This window comes from Bombus huntii, chromosome 10 (assembly GCF_024542735.1).
Source record: "Bombus huntii isolate Logan2020A chromosome 10, iyBomHunt1.1, whole genome shotgun sequence".
NCBI lineage: Eukaryota > Metazoa > Arthropoda > Insecta > Hymenoptera > Apidae > Bombus > Bombus huntii.
The window spans coordinates 2,777,048-2,793,735 of NC_066247.1; the positions used below are offsets into that span (position 1 = coordinate 2,777,048).

The following is a 16,688-nucleotide window of genomic DNA, read 5'->3' on the forward strand; positions in this document are numbered from 1 at the left end:
TTATAAAAATATTATATGTAAATATCCTAAAAGCTTTTACAAACCATTTAAAATAAAACATTTGTCTTTTTTGATAAGTACTCACATCAGCGTGTCTTTTAAAAGTTTATTTTTATATAAGATTTAGTTATTTGTTATATACTGTAATATAATCGTTTGTTCGATCCATTTCTTTCGCACCTATTAATTTCCAACCATATTCATTAAACTTTTCATCAAATGGCATTGGATCCGTCCAACGATTTTCGTTTGATTTTGGTCCAATGACAAAAATAAGATTCCCTTTATAATTTTCGATATAATCACAAAATGCCGATGAGTTATTAAAATAACAAAATAAAAGAGCATATTTGTCCGATAGAAAAAAATTGTTTTTATTATTTTCGCCAATGAAAACAATATTTTTTAAAAATAAGGGCGGTGAATATTTACTACACCACCATGAGCGATTTACTTCTACACCGGTCACGTTTAAACCTTAAAAAAGTAATTAAAGATGCGAAATTTTATTTCGAAGATTGATCAAGAATAACACTTAAATTTTTTTAACAGTTAGAAATTATAAATATACCTTACGAATATCTTACCAGAATATTTTTCAAACAACCATTCTAATAAACCACAACCACATCCTATGCTTGCTAGACAAACCACTTCGTGTTTATCAATTATTTCTTTTATCCAATGTAAATCATTAATAGTTGGTAAAACCCAAAATAATCTGCTTTTATCTAATTTAGTCAAAGTGCAATTTAAATTAGCAATATCCGACCACTTTTGTTCACTGTGGAACATTAAAATTTGTTCTTCAATGTTCTCGTTAACCATGATTTTATTATATAAACACTGCTTATATTCAGAATGTATTAGATCTTCGTTATTTACTAATAGTCAGTCAAATTTGTAGATGAGATTCCTAAATTACGTAATTCGCTAATGTATATTAATAGATTTCCGTATATATATCGTTAATAGGGATAATAATTACTAAATTACTATTTAATGTATTTTAGACATAAAATTTAATTCGTTAATAAATAATATAATATAATAATTTATATTACAAAAATCCATAAATGTTAGTTGCAATAGAGTAAAAAATTAAAAATTTGATAGATTACTTTATATACTAAGGCACTTTTTAGGAAGCACATATTATCCAAAGCACACGCACACGCGCGCAACATACATGCATCTATTAAAAAAATTATAGTCTATTTTCAATTTAAATCTAATTCCTGTGTTGCATAGTGAATATCATCCGTAGAAACGTTCAATAAAATCTTTTGATGTATGTCATTTTTCGAGTGTTCGCATATTAACAATCTATTGGAACCCAATCTTGCGCATACAGCAAGTATTTCCGTTATGGTAGGTACTTCAATACCTGTAACACAATTGAGTAAACAATAAATAAACTTATAATGTTTTCAAATATTAGCTAGTATCTCACATTAAACAAACGAACCGTCAAAAGAGCACAGTGACTCAACTTGTCTATATGCATTTTTAAAATATACTTCTTCGATCGAAGTTCGCGTGACTTCTGCAGATACAGCAAGCAAAAATATTTTTTCCACTTTTGAACAGTGTTTTATAGCCTGAACTTTTGCCGAGGCAATCATTTCGGATACAGCTTCCGATACATCTTGAAGAGATATCGTTTCGGCATTTCGCAATTCCGCGATTTCCATAGCACGACGACATATATCCAGAGCGCGTCTAGCATCTCCAGATACAGCAGAAACTTTCCTAAAATAAAATATTTGATAAGCAATAACAATACAAGTATGATACCACAATATAAGTATTGTGATACCTTGCAACTAGCTGTACAGCTTCGCTTCTAAAACCATCATAGTCCTTAAGTCGAGACGTGACTATTTCCTGTAGTTGTTTGAAATTATAAGGTTGAAAAGTCAATCGTGTTAGACCTAAACGCGATGTAACCCGACCCATCAAAACTCTCTCAGGTAAATCCATAGTATTTGCTATAGTGATAACAACTAACTGTGCTGTTGATTTTGTTGGCCAATCTAATAAATTGTATACAACATCCTGACGTTTTGTACACAACAAGTCGAGCTACAAGAGTGATATATATTAGCAATAAATATCCATAATACCTATAAATAATATATAACATTTAAAGGAAATCATACTTCATCTACAAGAAGCAATGTCATTTTAGAAGTACCACTATGAAATCTTTTTTCAAGTGTATGGTATGATTGCTCCCATGTAGCTGTTCTACCATTCAGCTGTTTTAGAATTTGCACATAAGCTTGTCTTGGTTCTGTTAGTTTCATCCCATTAATTGCAACATAGTCGAAATCATCCAACTGACCTTTAACTATCAACTTTTGCAGACATCTAACAGCTTCATTTACAGTTGCAGTTTTACCTGTCCCTGGTACTCCACTTATATATATACATCTGCAAATTTCTTAAATTTAGTATGTAATTTAATTTTTTAAGAAACAATTTTTTCAGCATACCCTCCACTTTTATCTTCTAACTTTCCTCTAAGAAATGTAAAAATATTATTGAATTCTTCTTCCCTACAAGGTAAGGATTTTGGTACAGCACTAACATGTAATCTAGATCTAGCTTCCTGTAATGGTGTACTTGGTTTTAATAGAGCACTTTTTCTTTTTATCAATGATGGTGTTAAATTATTATATTTTGGACGAGATTTTGGAGTGCTCAAATGAGTTTTTTCTAGACATGACTCTATGCTATTCTGCATATTATTTTTTGTTTGTGGAGTTAAGATATTTTTCTTTGCAGATGAAATTTTAATATGTTTATACATATCAGACAAATATTCATCCTCTGCATCATTGTTATTCTTATTATTTATTACTCCTTTTCGCTTATTTACTTTAACTGGTGTAGAGTTAATAGAATTAGCAGAATTTTTAACCGCTGATGAAATTTTAATACGTTTATATGCATCGGCTAAACATTCTCCCTCAGTACTACTGTCATTGTTACCAACAGGTTGAATCTGTTTTGGTGTATTTTCACAAATTACTCTTTTTTGTTTAACTAATTTAACAGGTGTACTATTTATAGATGTTGATGAGTCTTGTTTCTTTGTTGTTTCATGTATTTTTAAAGCATGATCCAACCTATCGCTTCTACTCTCAGATTTATTGGATTTTTTTAATGACTTTGCTCTGGATATTTTAGAATCTGTATCACTAACATCTTCCTCATCTTTTGTTGAAGCATGATCCAACTTATCATTTCTATTCTCAGATTTATTGGATTTTTTTAATGACTTTGCTCTGGATATTTTAGAATCTGTATCACTAATATCTTCCTCATCTTTTGTTGAAGCATGAACCAACTTATCATTCCTATTCTCAGATTTATTGGATTTTTTTAATGACTTTGCTCTGGATATTTTAGAATCTGTATCACTAACATCTTCTTCATCTTTTGTTGAAGCATGATCCAACTTATCGTTTCTACTCTTGGATTTTTTTAATAACTTTGCTTTGGATATTTTAGAATCTGTACTACTATCATTTTCTTCATCTTTTTTAGATAGAATACGATTTCTTTTATTATTTCTTGTATTTGAATATACAGGTTTAACTTCTAAATTCTGTTTGTCAATAGAACTGTTTGGAGTTTCTTTTTTTTGCTGGTTTAATAATTTTTTGTTATTCTTCATATTAGACACAATAGAGTTTACAAATAACTTATCCTCATTATAATTAATGGCTTTTCTATCCCTTAAAGATGGAGAATTTATTCTACGTATTGTATCACACTGGTAATAAGAAAGTCTTAAAGGTGGTCTTCTATTTCTACCTTTCCTCGATATATCACCATCAATTTCTCCTGGTATCAATTTGCTATCATCATTTGCCTTATTTTTTATAGAATTATCTTTGTTGTCAATATATGATCTTTTATTCTTTACTTCTGGATAACATTTTTTCTTTTGTCTTTGAAGTCGGCTGCGAGATTTACGAATAGAATTTTCACATTCAGAATCTGTATCAATTTTATATAAACTTTTTTCTGTAGATCTCCTAAGCTTAATTTTAAGAGAAACTTGATCTTTCTGTAAGATGTTATTTTTTGGCAACGTATACTTAAGCTTTTGAAATACATTTTCTGATTCTGAAGATATATTTAGAACATTTTTTGTGTCTGGAGATATATCTATAACATTTTTTCTCCTTTTTTGTATCTTAGCTGCTGTAATATCACCACATGATTCTTGTTCTTTATCCGAATTTGATTCTGTATCGAGAATGATTGTTATCTCATGATCTGAACATTTATTTAATCTCATAGACATTTTAACTTTTTACTTCGATCTTTTAATTTTTTTTAACAAGTTGTATTTTACTAATTGTAACGTCTCTAATATATTTTGTTTACATACTTAATCGAACATAAAGTATCAAGACAAAATAATTCTGCTTACGTTATACATTTTTCTATATATTTTCATAAAGTAAATATACTCCTACTTTGTTTTACATAAATATAACTTCGTAGCATTTATTGTTTTAGTTAGGATGAAAACGATACAGAAACACTATTTTACAAAACACTCTTATAATAATACTTGCAAGTACATATGTACCGCCAATTTTATCCTTTTAACCATGACCATAGATAAAGTAGTCTAAATGAATTGACCTCGCATAGTTGATATTGTTTATACATTAACTCCCTCTATAGTGCTAAATATAGGAATTATAACTAGAACACGATCACCATACTGCGTAACATATCGTTGAAATTATTTTTGTAATTTTAATAAATTTTAATTAATCAATTTCTACCTTATTATAGTAATATGAGTGAAGATATGAAAACTCTTTGGTGCGGAAATTTAAGCGATAAAGTAACGGAAGAAATTCTATACGAATTATTTTTACAGGTTTGTAATTCAGAAGACATTTCCCAATAATATTTGATATTTTAGTAAATAACAACAAATTTCTAGGTTATTTGCAATAGTTTTATATTAACTTCTGGTACACTTTTAAGTATGTGATTTGATACTACGTGACGACGTAATTAGTCTAAATTATATATAGAGTGTTTCACGCAACTATTTCATATTATAACTCTGTTACAAGTACAGTTACAGTAAGATCTCGGAGTCAGATGAATGGTTACATCCGTAAGATTCCTCTCGTCATTCTACGTTAAAAAGTATTGAAATACAATGGAGGAAAAATGATTAATTATCTAGATATGTTAACCGTTTGTGTCCCAAACAGCGCGATCGCGTTGTTTAGATTTTGTGTTAAAAAGTCCCAGTACATTTGAACGCTACGATATTTTGTATTTTATTGTTATCTTATCAATAATTTTTATTGAACAAAGCTTGAAATATTTATAAACTAATAGTACGCATATATAATAATATAGATCTATTTCTTAAAGTAACAAATCTGACAAGCGCTATCGTGCTGTTTGTTTCTCTTCGCAATCGATCAAGACAAGCGCTGTCGGCATTTTTTGACCCTGTTTTTTCAATGATCCTTAGGACTCAAATGGTTAATTTTAATTTTGCAAAATTTATCACGTGTAAGACAAAAAAAATAGAAGCATTGCGTCACGTCTTTCCTTGTTTTTCATATGATATGCTACAAAATTACATATAAAATATCTTAACTAATCAGTTTTCTACTATATTATTCTAATACTTTTTTCATAGAATGACAAGAGGAATCTATCTACAAAAAAAATATGCATTTCCATTTAGAAAAATAATACAATTGTTGATTGCACATGCACCATTGCACTTCTACAGACTCTTTGAATCATTCAGCTTTCTCTTTTGACATTTTTATGCAACTGCACTGACAATGGAGTTATGACACCAAGCAAGTGCATGGATCCAGAATATTATTTTGAAATTTCGTTGTATATTTTGATTGTTTATCTAACTGCAAAAATGGATGAAGCTATTATGTTGCATAGTCTATTTTTATATTTAATCTTTGACAAAAGTATTTTCTTCAATTTTATAGGCTGGCCCTGTACAAAACGTCACTATTCCTAAAGATCGTAATGGCAAACAAAGACCATTTGGATTTGTAACATATAAACACGTTAATTCTGTATTATATGCTTTAGAACTATTCAATGGTACATCTCTATTTAATCGTATTCTTAATATAAGTCATCGGAAAAATGTAGAATTACCACAAATAAACTACTCACAGGACAATTTTATAAATTTCAATAATTGGCTTCAGTTAGGCCAAGAAATGATCTTAGGAAATGATATGTCTCATTTAAAAGAAGATTCATTTGGAACAAATATGATATTAAACACAGATTTGCAGATGAAAGAGACAAACAATTGTTCTCATAAGAATGATAGAAGATCTCAACGGACACATCCTTATCATAGAGATCAACATAAACATAGTAATCATCACATGGACCATAGCTCTACTAGAAATCGTAACAGTCATAATAGCAATCACTATTCCAAACACAGTTATAAAAATAGCAGACGTACTTATTAATATTTCATAAAATACACATAAAAATAACTTTCATTACTTACAAATAATAACAAATTTCATTTGCTTGTAAAAAAGATGGAAAATTTTTTACAATCTTAGGTCTAATTTACTGGAATAAAAAATATGTAATATACACTTTATAGTAGAATTTTCTTGATGTTAAATGTTAAACAACAGTATAAAATGTACTTCTTATGATTTAGCTTTATTTACTTAAATTAGATTAAAATTAGTATTCAATAAAAGAATTATATTTCTCATATATTAATCATTAGGTATATAGTAATAATTATATAATTTATGACATTCTGTATGACTCATGTAAACTTTTGTATTATGTTTAATTATACGTGCAGCTTTTTCGGCAATCATTGTAACTGCAGCATTAATATTACCACTTGGTAAAACCGGAAATACAGATGCATCAACTACATATAAATTTTTTGTACCGTAAACCCTATAAAAAGTAATTTACATAACGTTTATATAAAGTAAAGAACTATTTTATGTGGGAAATGAATAACTTACTTAAACATTTCATCAACAACATCACCTATTCGACATGTACCGGCAGGATGATATGAAGTTAAAGTTAAATGTTGTATGTAACATTCCCAATATTTTGTGCTATCAAATATTTCATTTTCACAACCAGGGTAATGTTTTTTATAAATAGTTGCACCAACACTTTTCATTGCATTGGTTTCAATAAGTTTTTTTACAAATTGTAACCCTGAAAAATTGAATACCTGTGTAATCTTATTATAAATAGCATATATGTAACAGTAATTAATCAAATATGATACCATCTATAAGAGTTGCAATATCATCTTTATTTGACAAATATTTTGGATCAATTAAAGGTGGGTCAAGAGAGTTATTACTACTCAATTTGATTTCTCCTTTGCTTTTTGGATGTAATAACACTGGAGCAATTGTTATTGTGTTTTTATATGAATTAGGAGCAAAGTATTCTTTATATACCTATAAAATCAATATTCAGTTATATTAATCAGTACTATAAGAAATTTATATAATAGTAGATTTTTATGTAATATACTTTTTCGGAAATTCCCATAGCTTCTTTTAAAACAACACCATTATCTCTTGATAGCCCAAGTGGCATTACCATTATTTGTAAATCTGGTATATCTGATTTATTTTTTTGAGTAGAACTATGAAATGTTCCCAAAACTTCAACTCCTGAAAATGTCCAAGGTCCTAACATAAAACACATAAAGATATAATATAAATAGTGACAATTGAAAACTTTTAATTTTCAATAAATTTTACCTTTTCCAAAAAAAAAGTAATTTAATGCTGACATCGGATTTAAAGTACTAGCCATACTAAGACCTATGCTTGTATTAAGCATAATTAGATCAATTCCAGTAAGCACATGATCAACTAAATGTTGACCAACTGGTAAATCATTAATGACATTTATCTGAAAATAACATAGCCTATTATTTATTATATATTATTACGAGAAAAGATATAAAAACCAATATTCAATAAACAAATTTTACTTTTAAATTCTCCAAGTGTTTTTTTGGTCCAATACCAGACAACATTAATAATTTTGGAGTACCAATCGCACCAGCACACAGAATAACACCTTTTTTTGAAATTGCTTTAAATGTTTTATTTAATGCAATAAACTGCACTCCTATTGCTCTGTTTGATTGCATTAATACCTTAAAACAATTGATACTGATAATTCCAAATTTAGAATGATTATAAATTTGATTCTAAACATACTTTTTCCACATGAGCATGAGTAATAATGGACAATTTAGTTTTTAGATATTTGTACAATAATTTGTCTGTACTCCACCGTTTTCCATTTTCCATAGATAATTGTGTTTTCATGAAACCTAAATCAATAAAACGATAAAATCATACATTTTTGTTACTTCTTTATTAATAATTACCAGTTTTTAAATTATCATTGATGTTGCCAATGTCTTGATGTAATTCTTGCAATCCTTTTAAAATTATGTCGGCAAGACCAGTGTTCCATCCTAAATCAGTTATATGCATTGGGCCACCATTTCCTTTAATAGGTTCTGAAAATATTTTCAAACTATAATAACAATAATAAATGCAAAATACTAACAACCCCTGGTAATTACCAATAAAATCTGGAAACCAATCCTTATAATCTAAAGGATGTCCTCGTACATAGAGCATATAATTTAATCTACTAGTTCCACCAAGGATTTTACCCATTGGCCATTTGCTTTGCTATTAATAATTGTTATAAATTCTTAATAATATATTTTATTTAATATCATATTATGATTAATTATATAGTATACATTGTTCTTTAAACCCTTGCAAGCATTCTGTTGTGGTACAGTGATGTATTGCCAATCATATGGAGTGTTTTGAATGAGAGGAGCTAACAATGGAATATCTAAGAAAGGTGGTGCAACTCCTCCAGCTTCAAGTAATAATATTGTATATCCATGTTCTGCTAATCTTTTAGTTAAAATTGCACCTGCAGTACCAGCTCCAACTGAATTTAAAAATTATAATTTTAACTTGTACGATACAATTTTGATCAGATTTATTTTCGTTTAATTTATTTTATGCATATATACATGATTATATTTAGAATGTTTAGTATAAAACGTATACAAAAAATATATATTATATATTTATACATTACTTACCAATGATAAAATCATACAATTGAAAGTCATGAATGTCATTAAAGAACCACTGTTTATAAATATCAAAAATATATATAACATTGAGGTAGTTAGAGAACATAAATACACTTAAACTAGTAATTGTAAATATAATAAAGTGTAAAAACAAGAACATTATAATGACGCTTAAAAATTGAGGTTAGGGAACATTTGGAATGTTTTCTCTCGATATGAGTAGTTTTTGAGGGAATGAAGCAACAAAATTATTGTTAAGCAAAAATATACAAAACACAATAATTCATAAAAATGTATATAAAACTCGTTTGTTTGTATCTTTCATTGTTAATATTAGAAAATACGTTATTGTGTGACAAGATTGCGATAGACGTCGATAGAAAGTACGAATTTGTATAACATATAAAACGGGATAAAGAAGAGAAGTTTTAAAAGAGTATAAGAAAATTTATTACAAAATTTGATTGTATACAATATTAAGGCATGCATTCAGTTGCCACGGCAACTGGCCATGTAATAGGACCTTTTAATATGATTTCTTCTAATAAAGATTTAATTTTTACGAATATTCGTTTAAATTCTAGACCACAGCCTTTAGACAAACGAAAATCAACTAATATCTTTCCATCCATTTCAAACACATTTACTTTAAAGACTAAAGGCATCTTTCTTCTATCATTTGCTGTTACAGTAATCTGCAAAAAGATAATTATGTAAATTATTAATTATTTATAATTGATATCTCAATACATAACTTCCATTTAAATGATAATTTTATAACTTACTGTGCCAAAATTATTAATACGACACGTATAATTTTCATTTTTTAAATAATTTAGTAAACGTTTTACAGTTGTTTCCAGGTCTGTTTTAACAAAAAATCTTGTCATACGTCGCACTAATCGTTGGAAAGTATTTTGCTATAAATGTAAAATCAAATTATAGGTGATGAAATATAAACTTGAAGTAGTTTTAGTCATACCATTAGTCATACAAGTAGTCATACATTAGCAATTTTAACAAAAAGATACATTACCTGACTTGTTTGAGTAAATTGTTTATTTTGTACTTGTGTGCATAACAATAAATCTTCTATATGCGCAGGTTGCGAGAATGAAAATCCAGGTCGTTCTTCCAAATTAATTTCTACTGGATTAGCATTTTCTACCCCAGGCAATTCAGGTTGTGATAAACAGAATCTTGTTAAGTTTTCATCTTGTATTGCTTGTCTTCTGTTTTCAAAATCTGTTTCATCAGGTCTAATGTATCCTTCTACACTTCCAGCTATTATACAGAAATTTAATAATTTTATTGACTATCATTTTTATATTTATTTATAATTTATATGCTATTCGAAATTGTATTATAAAAATACAAAGAAAAATAAATCGATACATTCACTTCCTATATATAAAAATTCTATACATAAAATACTGTTTTATCTAGAACTTATATATATGTATGTATATATATATGTATATATATTACACACATACACATCAGTGGAAGTAGTTAATATTTTATTTGGATGTATAATGCCAGTGCTCTTTGCTTTGGTAATCTAGCTTTATGATCCTTAATTAAAATCATAGAGCTGTATTACCAAAGTAAAGGCAAAAGCTTTGATTATCTTGAATAATTATAATACTGACTGCATTTTATTTTGTATGTCGGATTAAGGTTGGAATTTTGGGCGTTCGATGAACCTTTACTCAGATTTACTATCGCGGATATAGCCGATGTTTACCGGTACAAATGTGAGTACTACAAGAGGCTACAAGTAATAGCGGCGATAGGATGGTCGAAATGCCGATGACAACGAATTCAGGTTCGACAACGAATCCACGGCCCACGGGATGACGAGTGTCAACGTAATACACGATTCGGATAACTCTCTCGATAACTCAATCAACAATTCGCCCAACGACAAACTAACTAACTAACTCGTAATCCAAATGAAATTGCCCTTATATAGTCCTTTTCCCACTCCTTGGGTCAATCTCTGTTTTTGAGGAGAGCTGCACAACTATTTTCTACTTCCGTTATTACACGTCCCTCCCGTGACCGTGAGTACGTTCAATGACTCATTATGTCACCTCGAGCCCAAACCCATCGTCAAAAAGTGCCCGCATAACTATTTCTTCATTTATTGCTTAAATGTCGTTGTCGTAAACATCTGGATTGGGATATTGGGTATTTCCGAACATTCTAAAGAAAGGTTCCGATGTTCTTTCATCTCCAACATGTATATTTAATGTTCAATAATAATAAAAATAAAGCTATTACCTACTTACTTTTTATGTCAAAAGTTGTATTCAATATCCACTCAGTTAGGTACCAAGTTGCTTTGAGTAATTTAATGTGTACTCAGAGTCACTCAGTACCTGACTAAGTAAATATTTGTTTGATCATACCCATAGTAGACCTTTTCAGAAAATGTTATATAGTATAAAATAAAATAATATTTTGTGTATGCACAAATTGACGCATACCTTCCTGGAATTTCTTGACGAACCATCTATGTTGCTTAATATCCTTTATAGTATATCTGGTTACTGGTGCGTGCATAAGAACATTTTTTAACAGAGACAACGAAGAATTATCCAATTTTTTCCATGGTGTAAGAGACATATATTTTCCATCTCTCCATGCCATATACTCTGGACAGTCTGCCAAGGACTGATCCCAAGGCAGTTCTATAGTTCAGATACGGACCAGTTAAAAACTAAGAAATGTAAGTTATGCATTAGAATTAAACCATTACACTACAAATTACAGAGGTCTGCATTTTACAAATCATCATGGATTATTGTTTATATCAGCAATTTACATAATGTATTTATAATTACATTTGAAGAATTTAATATTTTGAACTTGTTATGTTAGTTAATTAGACATATTTACATGTTGGTATCTACTAAAATTTACCATTCAGAAAAAATTAGTTTTTTATAAAAATTTTAAAACAAATTTTGCTGTAAAGATTACCTCCACTCAGTAAAGCTACAAGAATTATACCACATGACCATATATCAGCTGGTTCTGCATGATAGGCACACAATAATACTTCTGGAGCAACATATGGTAATGTTCCACATCTCTTTTCTAAACAACGTTCTTTGCCTTGTAAACGATATATTGTTGCCAAACCAAAATCAGAAACTTTCAAGTTATCATGTTCATCTAATAACAAATTTTCTGGTTTCAAGTCCCTGTGTGCAATACCTTTGCTGTGCAGATACTCTATAGCAGAAATTAATTGTTTGAAATACTTTTGTGCTTCCCAAATTGGCATACCAATATCCGGTTCTATTTTAAATTAAAAGAAAGTTTCATTAACAGTATTGAAATTTTTGGAATTTTGTTTCACATAAACAATATGATATTTTACCAATTCTATCAAAAAGCTCTCCACCTGATGCATATTCTAAAAATATATATTCCATAGTAGGTTCACTACGCTTTCCAAAATACTGTATAATGTTAGGATTAGAGAGCATACGGTGAATTGTAGTTTCTTTACGAACAGTTTGATGAGCATCTGGATGCTTTTCTAAATCTACCATCTTCATAGCAACAGCCTCACCTGTAGTCTTATTTATAACCAATTTTACTCTGAAAATAAAAATAAAATTTAGTGGTAGTAACAATTTTTAGTAGTAAGAATAGTTTTAATAAAATAAATATTTAATTTTTTAAAACAAAAACTTTTTATTAATGTGAAACGAGAATTATTTTTGTATAAATTTAAAATATAGGAACTTACTCGCCAAAAGCCCCTTCTCCTAGAGTGTGTCCAAATATCCAACCATCTACAAACTCCGTCATTCTGCCTCAGCATGCCTCTTTACGATAATAGCAAAAATCTTTGTTCTCTAATATTTCCTCACAAATAGATCATATAACGTGATTACCTCTTCCATAAAAAGAATAATTGTTAAAATAATTGACACAAAATAACGTAACAGTAATTTTGTTTCAATAAAATGCTCACATCATATATCATTTTTTGTAAAAACGGTCGGTCTCTCGAAGCACGTGGTTTTAATCATACCGATGAAACATCGTGCTTTCGATCGAACCGAACGTGATATAATAACAAGTTACATTTAAAAGTATACGTTCATAGAATTGCTTAATTTTTTTTTCTTAATCGTGCTTTATTAATTTTGCTAATAATATAATCGCACGACGGATTGAAAAAGTAAATTAAAATATTTTCTTCTTAAGATCGCAAAACTTACTGTTGCGAAGCACGTTATAGGGTAATATGGTATTCATCTCTAAAACGATGAAGCTCGTACTCTAGAATATCTGGGTATAAAATTACTGCATTCCCATTGGTCGAAGAAATATGTAAAGAACCTTAAAGTCCCTGTGATAATTTTACCATAGAGGAATATAAGTTTCACAATTAGTAATAAAAGTAAATGAAAATTTGAATTTGGCTTAAAATTTAAATACATTGTACCGCTTTCAAGACTTCAGAAAAAAATGTATAATAAAATATTTTAATATTTTCGATAATTTAATTTTGAATCATCTTTACAATTCTTACTAATTTTACTATTATAAAATGAGTTTTTATTAAATTGATATTTCCGTTTAAATATTCTAATATGAATAAATTACATGTGTACATCGAACTTTACTAATAATAAATATGTAGCTCAAAAATGCGTTTCTTTGAGTTTTTATAAATATATTTATTAAATCGTCTTTAATATACATAATATTACAAATAAAATAGTGTGAATTAAAATAGACATGTAACAAATATACAATAGAAATGCGTGTGTATGGAGCATTGTAATACGATAAAATATGGTTATAACAGACCTTGTCTTTTTAGATCCTCATACGTTTTACGATTAACAACATTTCCAAGAGAATCTTCAAATTCTTCTTCTTGTTCTGGTTGCCAACGTTCTGCTTGTTTCTGAGCTTTTAATTTTTCCCATAGAGCTAAAGCATCTTCTATTTGTGTCACATTAGCAAAATGTGCGGTATTTGGAATACCAAGGCAACGCATACCATGTGCATGCCTCCACTCTGCAAAGTGTCTTTGGAAAGCTTTTGGTCCTTTATATGTAAAATTCCCACATATTTCACAATTATAACTAATATTCAAGCCATGTAATTTGTATAACCAATATGGTATAGGTTTACCATCCCAACCAAGTGGGAGGTTTTTAGGATTATAAGGTACTTCATTGTCATCTTCTTCTTCTGACTCACTAGCACTAGCTTCAGCATCGGAATCTCCTCTCTCACCTTCTGTTCTAGCTTGTTTTCTCTGAACATTTTCTTTTGTGGCTACACGTTGAGTTGATACCAATTCTGCAAGTTTGTAAACCTGTGCTTCAAAATGTGCAATCTCTTTTTGTTTCTCAGAATTTCTTCCTTTTCCAGACTTTCTATTTCTGTTATTTTTAGCTAATAAATTTGGATCCAAAGATGCTTCACCTTTCGTACTAAAAAGCCTTTGAGCTCTCTCTTCCAATGTACCGCCACACTTTAAACCCAAAGCCATTAATGCAGACTTTAATCTGTCTAAGCCAAGAGATGCAAGTTCCTCCCATGAAGAAAAGGCAGAAAGTTCTAAATGAGCCCCTACATGAGTTAAAGCACTACCAGTTTCCTTCGGCCATCCTGGAAATGTATTGTTCTCCCATTGTGTTTCAAACTCGTTATTTGCTTCTTCCAACTCTGCACTTATGTCAAGTAAAGGTCTAACTCTACTTAAATAATCAGTTAGATATTCTAACAGAGACTCCACATATTTTTGATATTCAGCATTTTTCCTTTCTCTTGGTATGTCAAATAAATGATCGAAAGTGGATAGATATGTAATATAATCTATTTTTTCTATGCCTTTAAGGTTGATATATTTTTCATAACATTCATGGAGATCAAGATATTTCCCATAACCTTCTTCATCTGTAAATTCAACAAGATTTGAAAGTTCCTCTGTTGGGTTTTCCCTCATTTTGGCTAGTTCTTCAAATTCCACAGACATTGGAATACTTATTTCATTAGGATGTCGACGATAGAATTCTTTTATAGATTTCAATCTTGAGTAAAATTCGGAAAACTCATTTGGCCCAGAAAGTGCTTGCACCTAAGTAATAAAAATTTGATTATTAGATTGTAAATAAATTATAAGATATCTAACTTACTTCTTCTTTTCTTTGTCCATCTTTATCTTCATACAAATCTTGCAAATGTGATGTACTATCCATGTACTGATCGAGCAGCATTTTTAACCGATGTTCCGAATTTATACTTTCTCTATGTCCAGGCTTTTTGTAAAGCATTTCTTTGACCATCGCGTCCATTAATCTTTCTCTTTCTTCATGATAACGTCGTTGTTGTTCTAATATTGTTTCCATTTTTTCGAGTCCTATGCAAACAACGTTTCCAATTTCTTTCTCAACAATTGTCGATTACATACAAATTATAGTACAATTCAATATAGACATCATATCATGGTGAATAATGTATACTATTAACTGTGTTACCATCTAGCGACCATTATAGAAGACTATATAGTGTTATGAACTGGTTTTGGCATGTGGCTCCCTCTATCGTGAATATTTTGTATGATAATAAGGTAAATTCTAGTGCTGCGAATTTAACTGTACAGCAGCGCAGCCGAGGCACCGAACAAAAGTTATTTAACAAATTTATTTATTACATGTTAAAATTATTTATCAGTAACAGCTGCATTCACTCTCAAATTTCGTATTTACTTTCGTTACCATAGGAAAAAATTGCCAAGGTATGAATCGCTCTCCTTCTAATATTGTAAACTCCAATCAAATTAATGTTTATTAGCACTAGTTAATAAGAATTTGTCTTATTGGATAAAAAATAAATCGTAGATTGTCATGTAAATTCGAGAAGGTAAATGGACTACTCTGCGACCCCAAAAAGTGAGAATCGTTAGAATTGTTGAATCTTTAGAACCGACATGCTGAGCTCAAAATCTAAATAAATTTCATTACTTACTATAAATATTCAATTTTAAATATAATCAGTTTTAAATATAAATTTTTGTTCAAGTTAATCTTTCTCATTATGTATTTCTTCATTTAAACATCGAGTTAGTTTTCGAATTGTTTGAAGTTGTTACGCGAACAGAGTGCTTCAGCATTTTATGGGCTGTAACCGCACCAAATTTGCGAAAATCTTGGAAAGGCCAAACAAACATAAAATATATAATATAATATATTATATAATTATAAATAAATAATATAATTGAAAAAATATACTTGAAACTGGAAGATATAAGATAATGTTGTATCCACCTCACATAAAATGGACTTTGTTTATTATATTTTGTTGGCATTTTTTTTAAATTCATATCAATTCTTTAATCATATAAATATCAAATTTCATCAAATCAGATATTAAAATTACATTCTCTCTTACATCTTTGAAAAAAAAACTTGTTTAATAATTATAATAATCACGCTGTTTTTTTTAAGAAAGGAAA

The 16,688-nt window shown here is 29.1% G+C and overlaps 6 protein-coding genes across 7 annotated transcripts; 1 reads left to right on the forward strand and 5 right to left on the reverse strand.

Annotated features, from left to right (window-relative positions):
- Positions 1-93: 93 nt before the first annotated feature.
- Positions 94-947, reverse strand: LOC126870647 (uncharacterized). The gene is made up of 2 exons (XM_050628555.1): positions 588-947; positions 94-477 (listed from the first exon to the last, which is right to left on the reverse strand). The coding sequence occupies exons 1-2, from the start codon at positions 826-828 to the stop codon at positions 128-130; spliced, it is 591 nt and encodes a 196-aa protein (XP_050484512.1). The 5' UTR covers positions 829-947; the 3' UTR covers positions 94-127.
- Positions 948-1,005: 58 nt separating this feature from the next.
- LOC126870605 (origin recognition complex subunit 1) lies at positions 1,006-4,648 on the reverse strand. Its single transcript, XM_050628445.1, has 5 exons — positions 2,499-4,648; positions 2,163-2,436; positions 1,820-2,085; positions 1,469-1,752; positions 1,006-1,387 (listed from the first exon to the last, which is right to left on the reverse strand). The coding sequence occupies exons 1-5, from the start codon at positions 4,319-4,321 to the stop codon at positions 1,221-1,223; spliced, it is 2,814 nt and encodes a 937-aa protein (XP_050484402.1). The 5' UTR covers positions 4,322-4,648; the 3' UTR covers positions 1,006-1,220.
- Positions 4,649-4,682: 34 nt separating this feature from the next.
- Positions 4,683-6,653, forward strand: LOC126870649 (splicing regulator RBM11). The gene is made up of 2 exons (XM_050628556.1): positions 4,683-4,912; positions 6,015-6,653. Exons 1-2 carry the CDS (start codon positions 4,829-4,831, stop codon positions 6,516-6,518), a joined length of 588 nt encoding a protein of 195 aa, XP_050484513.1. The 5' UTR covers positions 4,683-4,828; the 3' UTR covers positions 6,519-6,653.
- Positions 6,654-6,704: 51 nt separating this feature from the next.
- Positions 6,705-9,599, reverse strand: LOC126870618 (glucose dehydrogenase [FAD, quinone]-like). Of its 2 annotated transcripts, none has more exons than XM_050628496.1 (11): positions 9,197-9,599; positions 8,840-9,039; positions 8,654-8,765; positions 8,453-8,587; positions 8,280-8,395; positions 8,048-8,215; positions 7,812-7,965; positions 7,579-7,721; positions 7,325-7,502; positions 7,047-7,251; positions 6,705-6,975 (listed from the first exon to the last, which is right to left on the reverse strand). In XM_050628496.1, exons 1-11 carry the CDS (start codon positions 9,348-9,350, stop codon positions 6,783-6,785), a joined length of 1,758 nt encoding a protein of 585 aa, XP_050484453.1. In that variant the 5' UTR covers positions 9,351-9,599; the 3' UTR covers positions 6,705-6,782. The 2 variants fall into 2 exon arrangements, with proteins under 2 accessions (XP_050484453.1, XP_050484452.1); XM_050628495.1 differs by having other exon boundaries at positions 7,579-7,739; positions 9,197-9,597.
- Positions 9,600-9,616: 17 nt separating this feature from the next.
- LOC126870623 (serine/threonine-protein kinase grp) lies at positions 9,617-13,577 on the reverse strand. The gene is made up of 8 exons (XM_050628505.1): positions 13,185-13,577; positions 12,957-13,106; positions 12,582-12,805; positions 12,179-12,499; positions 11,683-11,886; positions 10,227-10,474; positions 9,976-10,110; positions 9,617-9,885 (listed from the first exon to the last, which is right to left on the reverse strand). Exons 2-8 carry the CDS (start codon positions 13,016-13,018, stop codon positions 9,667-9,669), a joined length of 1,413 nt encoding a protein of 470 aa, XP_050484462.1. The 5' UTR covers positions 13,019-13,106; positions 13,185-13,577; the 3' UTR covers positions 9,617-9,666.
- A 313-nt stretch (positions 13,578-13,890) lies between these two features.
- LOC126870620 (splicing factor 3A subunit 3) lies at positions 13,891-15,740 on the reverse strand. The gene is made up of 2 exons (XM_050628498.1): positions 15,370-15,740; positions 13,891-15,311 (listed from the first exon to the last, which is right to left on the reverse strand). Exons 1-2 carry the CDS (start codon positions 15,580-15,582, stop codon positions 14,019-14,021), a joined length of 1,506 nt encoding a protein of 501 aa, XP_050484455.1. The 5' UTR covers positions 15,583-15,740; the 3' UTR covers positions 13,891-14,018.
- Positions 15,741-16,688: the final 948 nt, after the last annotated feature.

What these genes read in the sequence shown, in the direction of transcription:
- LOC126870647 (XM_050628555.1), bottom strand. Translation starts at nt 828, where the DNA reads ATGGTTAACGAGAACATTGAAGAACAAATTTTAATGTTCCACAGTGAA. An exon ending in GTTGTTTGAAAAATATTCTG is followed by an intron (nt 478 to 587) that starts GTAAGATATTCG and finishes TACTTTTTTAAG; the next exon opens with GTTTAAACGTGACCGGTGTA.
- LOC126870605 (XM_050628445.1), bottom strand. Translation starts at nt 4,321, where the DNA reads ATGTCTATGAGATTAAATAAATGTTCAGATCATGAGATAACAATCATT. An exon ending in CATTGCTTCTTGTAGATGAA is followed by an intron (nt 2,086 to 2,162) that starts GTATGATTTCCT and finishes TCACTCTTGTAG; the next exon opens with CTCGACTTGTTGTGTACAAA. An exon ending in GTCACTGTGCTCTTTTGACG is followed by an intron (nt 1,388 to 1,468) that starts GTTCGTTTGTTT and finishes ATTGTGTTACAG; the next exon opens with GTATTGAAGTACCTACCATA.
- LOC126870649 (XM_050628556.1), top strand. Translation starts at nt 4,829, where the DNA reads ATGAGTGAAGATATGAAAACTCTTTGGTGCGGAAATTTAAGCGATAAA. An exon ending in TATACGAATTATTTTTACAG is followed by an intron (nt 4,913 to 6,014) that starts GTTTGTAATTCA and finishes TCAATTTTATAG; the next exon opens with GCTGGCCCTGTACAAAACGT.
- LOC126870618 (XM_050628495.1), bottom strand. Translation starts at nt 9,350, where the DNA reads ATGTTCTTGTTTTTACACTTTATTATATTTACAATTACTAGTTTAAGT. An exon ending in GCAAGGGTTTAAAGAACAAT is followed by an intron (nt 8,766 to 8,839) that starts GTATACTATATA and finishes AATTATTAATAG; the next exon opens with CAAAGCAAATGGCCAATGGG. An exon ending in AACACTTGGAGAATTTAAAA is followed by an intron (nt 7,966 to 8,047) that starts GTAAAATTTGTT and finishes TGTTATTTTCAG; the next exon opens with ATAAATGTCATTAATGATTT.
- LOC126870623 (XM_050628505.1), bottom strand. Translation starts at nt 13,018, where the DNA reads ATGACGGAGTTTGTAGATGGTTGGATATTTGGACACACTCTAGGAGAA. An exon ending in AGAGCTTTTTGATAGAATTG is followed by an intron (nt 12,500 to 12,581) that starts GTAAAATATCAT and finishes AATTTAAAATAG; the next exon opens with AACCGGATATTGGTATGCCA. An exon ending in GTATTAATAATTTTGGCACA is followed by an intron (nt 9,886 to 9,975) that starts GTAAGTTATAAA and finishes ATCTTTTTGCAG; the next exon opens with ATTACTGTAACAGCAAATGA.
- LOC126870620 (XM_050628498.1), bottom strand. Translation starts at nt 15,582, where the DNA reads ATGGAAACAATATTAGAACAACAACGACGTTATCATGAAGAAAGAGAA. An exon ending in ATGGACAAAGAAAAGAAGAA is followed by an intron (nt 15,312 to 15,369) that starts GTAAGTTAGATA and finishes TTTATTACTTAG; the next exon opens with GTGCAAGCACTTTCTGGGCC.